Source organism: Sminthopsis crassicaudata, chromosome 1 (genome assembly GCF_048593235.1).
Source record: "Sminthopsis crassicaudata isolate SCR6 chromosome 1, ASM4859323v1, whole genome shotgun sequence".
In the NCBI taxonomy this organism is placed as follows: Eukaryota; Metazoa; Chordata; class Mammalia; order Dasyuromorphia; family Dasyuridae; genus Sminthopsis; species Sminthopsis crassicaudata.
Window position 1 is genome coordinate 277,818,758 of NC_133617.1, and position 8,941 is coordinate 277,827,698.

Here is an 8,941-nt window from a genome sequence, read left to right on the forward strand (position 1 = left end):
TTCTTATTCATATTGTAATTTATTACTGTTTACACAGTTTTGCAAGGAATCATAGCTACACTCCCTTTGTTTTTTCTAAAGTGAGAGGGGTTAAGTTGACACTGAAGACTAATGACAGGAGAATAGATAATACTTTTGCTTTGGGCTAGGTCATAACTATAACACTTGGAAATTGAGATGCAAAGATTCCTTTGGTTCCTTTTTTTTTCCTATCTTGATAATCTGTCTAAAGTAATGAGATGAGCATCATTCAGAGATTAGACTAACTCAGCATCATCAACCTTAAACTATTTTTCTAATTGGCTCTTACAAAAGATTTCTTTGTTCATTTCCTGTTTGTTTTTTTATCTACAAGACTAAAATAGTCTGCTGTAGTGAAACACCAATATGAAAGAGAACAGAAAATATATAAATATAAATAAATAAATATAAAAATAAGGAACAATCAAAATGAAGAAAACATTTAGGCCTCTTAAAAATATATAGCATAATAACCATTCAAAGAGGGAAGTAGAGTTAAAAAAGTGATGAAATATGTATAGTAGTATAAGCATATATATATATATATATATTATATATATACATATATATACAGAGAGAGAGAGAGAGAGAGTATGAGGAGTTAGAAGTGTTCACTTGGATTCTAGTTTTGTTTTTGTTCTAGTTCTAAAATACTATAATAATAATAAACTACCTGTATCAAATATTTTATCATTTTTCACATCACTTTTCATAGATGTCTCATTTGATCTTACCAACAACACTATAAAGTTGGACAGGTATTATTATTTTCATTTGAAAAATTAGGAAACCATGTCATAAAACATTTTGGTGACTTGACCAAGTTAACAATAGGGAATAGTGGAGCTGAGAATTCTTGCTTCTACTCCAGAGTTTTTTACATTATATTATGCTTCCAAATAACAGAAATTTCTCCATATTTCCTTCTTTTTCTAGGTTGGGTCTTTTGCCCAATCACTTTTATAAACTAAAACTATTGTTTCCATACCAAATTTGTTGGGAATAGACTTTCTAAAGGTCTATTTTTAATGCAGTGCTTTGGACATACAATAATAAATTGCAGCTACTACTGAATTGAAACTCTTGTCTTCAATGTGAGTCTTCACAAACTTTTTTGTATTTTCACAGAGGACAGTTATGGGATGGATGGGAAGGTTAAGCTGCCAAACTTCACTGAAGACATCAACTGGCAAGGACTGGAAGATTTATACAATATAAATGAAAGCTCCTATGAATACAGATACAACTATAAACTGAGTCTGGTTGACTGGACTAATTACTTGAAGGATGTAGATAGAGTGTTTGCACTGCTGAACAGTCACTATGAGCATAATAACACAAATGACACTAAAACTGTTCTAAAACATGGGGTTTTGAACACATCATCTACACCAACTATATTAGGGGAAATGACCTCCACTGAGTCAGATGAAGACATAAGCAGTATGGAGGCAGAAGAGTGGCTGCTGATTGCACCACTGGACTTGGGAACCCTGGATTTGGATCCAACACCATTAAATCGAGAGAGGAAACTTGAATGGAATAATGATATTCCTGAGATGAGTCGTTTGAATTCCGAACACTGGAAATATCGTCATACTGAAAAATGGATGGGGAATAAAGAATTAAATAGCTTTGAAATGGATTTCAGTGGCAATGGCTTAACAGAGCTGCAGTCAACAAATAGCTTCATTCTACAGCCCATTACCAGTCATCAGAAAGAGTCATACCAAGACAATGATCAGAGAGAGGATATATTTGAAGATCAAATGTATCTTCAGATGAACTCTGATGGATCATCAATTCATCAGGTTGCAAATACATCCGATGTGGATCAGCCTATCAGATCCAGCAAAATGGAGACAATTTTTAACACCACAAAGAATAATCATACAAGAGAGAATTTACAAAACTTAGAAGGCAGTGGTTCTCCACTGTCCTCTAATTAGTTGAAATTATAAACCTTATACACAGTATTTTTTTTATTTTTATTAGCAAACTAATAAAGGCAATCATGCCAACACACATTCCAAGTTTATTTGAACTATATGTTGTGGTTGTAATTAGTACATGTATGTATGTTTGTGTCATAAACCCAATGACATATACATTTTTTAAAATTCTCGATTTTTCACAAATAGAGAAAGACCTTTTTTGGTGTTGAAACAGTATTACCCTTTGAAGGTCATAAACCCACCATGAAAAGTTATTAAACCAAGATGCCAAGAATTTGAGTTGCATAGCTTCCAAAAGTTGTCACCATTAATGAATATCTTAGTATACTCGCACTGCCTACATAATGTGTTTATGATCAATGATTTTTAACCACTGGAATTTCTTAATGTCACAGGTTAGAGTAAAATGATATTGCACTTTGAGATCTTTATTCCCTGTGTCATTTCTTCATTATTTTACATGCTTTTCGTTGCCTCACTTTTTTGCGCATTGGGATACCATGCCATAGGGTCACATGAAAGAGCTTCAGAATGGGTTGTTAATGAAAAGTATATTATTTTAATACTGTTTTTCCAGAAAAATATTGCATGTTTTTATTTTGACTTGCTAAAACTGAGTAGCAGAAGGAAATTGTGGCTAAAAGTCTTGAGAGATTTTAAATAACAACGAAAGAATGAAAAATTGGCTATTCCCTCCATTTGAAGGGAGTATCAAAATATTTGTCACATCCTTGAAATGTCTAAATTTGAGTATATTATTATAGATATCTTATGAAAGACGTCATTTGGAAGGGTTTTAATAACATGAATAAGAGCCTTAAGAGCTGGATTACATAACAGAAAATCTATTCAATGAAATAAACTCATGAATGTCTCCTAATTTGAACAACAAACACACACACATACACAACACATGCACCATGAGTTTAATTTCATAGCATTTTGTTATATTTTAATTTTTTGGGCTTCACCAAATACCGAAATCTTTAAAAGTATAATATTCAATTAATTGCCTTTAAAACTCTATGCTCTTGAATTCCTACTATTCTCCCATTGTAGATTTTCACTTAGCAACAAAAGAATTACCTCATTCATTTTCTTCACCATCATTCCCAATCTCTGTTGAAAAGTTTCCTATTATTTTGTTTAGCTTACTGGTCTTCTCTTTTGTTTTACACAACTCAAGAACTAAAGCAAAAAAAAAAAAAAACTGCTTTGTTTTTAAGATTCCTTTTTTAAAAAAAGATTCAGTTTCTCTTAGTTGAATCTTTAATTTTAAAAAGCTGTTAACATAGACTTTGTAAATATGTTAAAAAACTAACTAGCTGTTACATATCTGATGTATGTGTCATTGGCTGAATGACAGAACAAACGTATTTATGGTCATGAATGATGCTATTTGTAAATAGATCTCCCGTCATTAGGAAACCTACTGTGTTTTTAAAATCTTGTATAATATTCTGTGATACTTTTATAGAACAATTCTGGCTTCAGGAAAGTCTAGAAGCAATATTTCTTGAAATAAAAAGGTGTTTAATTTTATCTGTTTCAGATAAATTCACATGACCAAGTTTTTGTAGTAAACATTTTTCTGCAATAAACTGATCTCATTTTACATTACTTAAATCCCAGTCAGACCTCAAATCATTGTCTTCTGAAGAACAACTAGTGATGAATTTCCAGTTTGAACATGATGATTTCCTTGATGTTGCTTCATATTTATTTTGGGGATACAGGACAGGCAGAACAGTTCTTGAGAGCTCTGTAGTTGCTAAATGAATAGAAGTCAGAATAACAAATACATTTTACTTTATTGGGAGCCTCAATGGGGAAGAACTTCTAAACTTTAGTGATTGGTTTTGTTCTGTATTTACAAAGACAAGTCTCTTGAACTACTTAGAAGTTTCTCCTTTCTGCTTCACCCTCTGGTTAAGATATTAAGGAATTGTTAAGTATCTAAGAGTCATTTATATAAAAGAAAGGAAAAAAAAGAAATTGGATAGTTCTTGAATAATTAAGGGGAGACCCTTTGAGTATAGCATTCAGGGTAAATATTTCCCTAAAGAAATCCTGGCCTACTTTCTTCCTAACACCTCGATCTTGAGACTAATGTTGCTATCCTGAAGATATCATAACATTTTTAGGAGAAATTAAAGCCAAGATTAGTGATTCAGAGAAAAGACTATAGCAAAAATAGGCTCAAGGTTGCTGGCATCTGGGAGTCTTGTAAGAGAGGTATGTCATCTCCAGGCATTTTACCAATAGATATATAAAAATAATGCACTAAAAACACTTCAGCAATAGTTAATATGACACATAGAAATATGGAATTTACTATATGGGGAGGAAGTTATGCCCTTTTTTTCTATAATATCATTGGCTGATGTAAGAGCAGACTGGCCACCCAGCAGCAGGGAATCTAGAAAAAAATAATGAAAGTCATTTACATCCAATTCCTCTTTCCCTTTTTTTTTCCTTCTCTCCCTTTGCTGATTCAGTATGGAAAAGGTCTTAGAAAGCATCCTAAATATGCAGTTCATTGCTGCTCTAAAAACACAGGAGTAATACTGCAAATCACTATGTTCTCTGGTGGCTGTAATTAGTATCTCCCATCTTGCTTCAGACATGGGGAACAGATTAGATTACTTCCAATTTAAGAACCTATAGGGGATAGAGTTTGATATAATTTGAGAGGTAGTTTGCATAGTGAGTAGATAATGAACAAGGAATTAGACAGCCCTGGGTTAAAATCTCTCATCTTAGAAACTTCCTCTGTATGTGTCCCTCAACAAGACATTTATCCTTATCTAAAATATGAGGGATTTGTATCCAGTGGCTTCCTTGCTGCCCTTGGAAGAATTTGAACAATAGGAGAACAAAAGATTTCATTCAGATACTCTATCTCAACAGACTCTGAAAAGACTAAGATGGACTTACCTCCAAAGTTCATTAGCATATTTTCTGGACTTAAGTATAAGGTCAATCAGTGTTCTTCCTTTTTAAAAAAAATTTCCTATTTGTTGGCTATTGTCTGAATTTTTTTTAAACCAAGGAATATCATCTCCTATTCCACTTCATATAATTATGGAATCATCAAATCTTGAGAGAAGGAACTTCAGGTTAGCTAGTCTAACTCATATCTGAAATCCATTCTACTTTATTCTAGATGGATGATCATTTGGGCTTGGTTAAAATACCTCCATAGGTAGAGAGTTCACTACCTCTGTAAGCAGCTTATTTCAGTTAGGGACAGATCTAATGGCCAGGAAATCTTCTTAATTTAAAACTAAAATCAATACTTTTAGAGATCCATGAGTCTAACTAGTCTCCAATGTCCCAGATGCTTGAAGACAGCAAGACATATAGGGGATTCAAAAAGGCTGTCATTGATAAGGGGAGAATCAGAGCAAAAAAAGGAGCAACTTAAGTCAGTCCTGATTATCTACATCTAGGCCTGAAAAAAAAAAAAAGAAATTATAACTAAGTTATTAATGAAGGCTATAAGTACAGTTTAGAATCCAGAAACTTAAATGACTCAGTCCTAACCTATATGTAGGCCTGAAAAAATAGAAAGGATAATAAAATTATTAATGAAGGCCTATAAGCACAGTTGAGACTCCAAGGTAGGTATTTAATAAATATTTGTTGAATGAAATCCATCTTACCCCATGACAAGGTATTGATCCTTCAGATCAGAGGATATGAAATGGGCCTGGGCTGGCAATAAATGCATGTAAATTGTGTCGGGACATAGGACAAAGGATTAAAAGGTCACTTATGTCTGAATTTTTATACCTTGTTCAGCTTTCTGGGACTTAGCCAGAGCTCTAAACTCTGTTCTAATCTATTTTCCAACAAAGTAGTGATTATTTCTCTTCTTGGGCACAAGGTGTCACTATAGCACAATGGGTAATTTTATTACATCCTACTGCCAGGATGGGGAGGCTCAGTACTCCTGTAAGAGCTGTGTCTTCATTGATTTTTTTTTTTAAATAACAGCACTCCCCTTGATGCTGTCATTAAACCAAAATGTATCTGGAAGAACCTGATCCATGGTGATTTCTCTATTTCTCCTTCACATAACATCTTCGTCATTCTAAAAAGCCACAGAATATTTTTGTTCACTTTGGGCTGATTTATATTGGTTTTAAGAGTTAGAAATGCAATAAGCCTCTGAAATTAAATGTAAAATGAACACTAAATATTGATCTTCTAACTGGCTGATGATCCGGAGAAATTTAAAATCCTTTTTGGCTTGGGGATCACAACAGTTACAGAGATGGACTGCACTGTTAGCTGTTCTGAAAAGGAAGAAAGGCAGCCACTTGAGAAAGATTTTGGCCAGCTCCCATGACATTGGTGTTGCACCAATCCTACATGAAAAGAACTAAAAGAAAGAAACTGCATTGTCATTTATTTATTCCAAAAGCATCCTGTAATTTCTATTTAATCAAGCAACATATATTAAGTTCCTACTATATACTAGATACTGTACTAAATTCTGGGGGATACAAAGACAAAAAATGAAACTGCCCCTATCCTCAAAGAGCTTACATTATACTGAGACATACAGCATATACACATTGAGAATAATAATAGATATATGCTAATTTAAGGAGCTGCTGGGGTCTGGGGCTAGAATAAGGAAAGATTTCATGTAGGAAATAGCAAATATTGCTTTCTGTAGCAAAGAAAACAATTGAGGCAACTGTAGGAATGAGAAAGAAATCCCTTTTGCCCAAAATGTCCACATAATTAAGAAAAGTCTTGGTTTAAAAGAGAAGAGCTTTTTTTAAAATATATTCTGCTCTCCATGAGTAAACATGGACAGCTTTATGTAAATGATGGATCACAATGAAGAAACATTTTCTCTGTCTCATATATAAATGATAAAATTGATTTTGTGAGGTTTTGCCACTATTTTGTTTAAGTGGAAAGTCAGGACAGGGGAGTGAAGAATGGAAACTAATTTCAGACCCTTCACAATGACCTAAGCAGAATGTCCAAAGCCAATTTGAAGCATGATTTTTTTCCTTCCTTCCTTCTTTCCTTCCTCCCTTCCTTCCCTTCCTTCCTTTCTTTCTTTCTTTCTTTCTTTCCCTTCCTTCCTTCCTTCCTTCCTCCTTCCTTTCTTCTCTTTCTCTTTTTTCTGTCTTGGTGTGTGTTTATTTCTCTCTGTCTCTCTTTTTGTGTTTCTCTGTATCTGTCTCGTGCATGTGCCTCTTTTTCTCTCTCCCCTGTCTTTCTCCTCTCTCTCTCTCTCCCTCTCTTTCCTCCTTCCTCTTCTCCTTTTTCTCTATCTCCCCCCCCTCCCTATTCCTTTCTCCTCCCTCTCCCTCCACAACCCTTAAGGGACATGATATTTAAAGCATCAGCCTTCCTTCTCTCTTCATTTAGGAAAGACCCACACACTCTGATCAATTCCTATGTTCTTTCCCTTTTATCTTCTATATCATAGATTCAGAATTCAGTGGTTTCCTCACATTACTAATCCCCAGCTAACCAGCTCTAAATAAAATAAATTACTGATTCCCAATAGCATCAAACATCTCACTGGGTTCATAACATCAAATTTAAGCATATTTTGTCCTCAGGAGTCAATTAATTTACATTTCAAGCAATTCGATCTCACCATTTACTGAACATCTACTTTTTGGCAGTGTCTGGGTTAGGTTCTAGGAATACATAACAATCCCTCTCCTCAAGGACCGTATATTCTAACGGGGGAATATGTGTACACATATAAGTGTAACATTAATCAAGAAGCAATGGGAACAAAAGAGAGATCCAATGACAACAAAGGTTCTTAACCTTTTATTTTTCTTCTTTTTTTGTCATGGATCTTTTTGGCAGTCTGGTGAAGCCAGACCTCTTTTCAAAATGTTTTTTAAATATTAAAAGAAATGTTAAATTTAAGATGATCTTTCTCCCTGTTCAAGTTTATGGTTCCTCTGAAATTTCTCCAAGGTAGGTCCAAAGATTAAGAACTACTCAAAGAAAATTTGAGGAGGGAGATAACCCTACTCAATGTACCAAAAGGCAGTCAGTTCTGATATCTGCAAATTGAATTCTGAAAACTGGTGATCTTATTAAATATATCCTATATGATGTCAGGAAGATTAGGATCACTTTTCTTAAGTTTTTTTAAGGTAATTCCCTATTCTGGAATATACAATATAATTCTTGAAGACATAAGTGGCATGTAAGTAACATAAATCCTTTCCACCCTAATAATATATAAAGGAGCATTTAATCAATTCAATAAACATTAAGATTCTCTTAAATATTTGCTAGTAGAAAGAAAAATTTCAATCCTCAAGAAGCTTACAATAAGATATATACATAGATGTATCTAAATAAAACTATAACATTCCAAATTCATATTGACTGAAAAGTTTGAGGATACTGAAAGATGTCAATGTCCAAAGAGAATCAATCTATTCTTGGTGCCAGTCCAAGTAAATGTTTTGATCAAAATTTTGATCAAAATCTTTTCTATTCAACTCAAAAACTCCTATTCTTATCCCCACAACGGGATAATAATAAAATGGGGCCATCACATCAAAATGCTCCTCTCCCTTTTTTTTTTTTTTTTGTTTGTTACTTTTTGCTCTTCCCCTTAACTCCTTTGATTATTTATTAGGGAGATTCTGATATTGGAGTCATGATGTTCAACTAGGAAATGCTCACTTCAATTAGTGAATTCTTTATGAATTCCAAATACATTTTTCCTCTAGGGAAGGATAAGATATACACAAATAACTACAACAGAATTTAGAATGATGTGTGAGGTCAAAGAGAGGGGAAAAAGTGATTTTGAAAGGGAATAATCTTCTGAAGGAAGCTTCATGAAAGAAATGGAATCTGAGATGGGTAGACCTTTAAGGGGAAATATCCTGTAGATGAGAATGTGAGGAGAGGACAAAACCCAGGGGGTGGGAGAGCAGAATAAAAGGAAGAAAGGC

The 8,941-nt window shown here is 33.7% G+C and overlaps 1 protein-coding gene across 1 annotated transcript in view; it reads left to right on the forward strand.

Annotated features, from left to right (window-relative positions):
* Nucleotides 1–3,596, forward strand: part of SULF1 (sulfatase 1) — a 74,413-nt gene extending 70,817 nt beyond the window's left edge. Inside the window, 1 exon segment of the mRNA XM_074278852.1 lies at nt 1,150–3,596. Within this exon segment, the coding sequence (XP_074134953.1) occupies nt 1,150–1,970 (821 nt within the window). The 3' untranslated portion in view covers nt 1,971–3,596.
* The last annotated feature ends 5,345 nt before the right edge of the window (nt 3,597–8,941 follow it).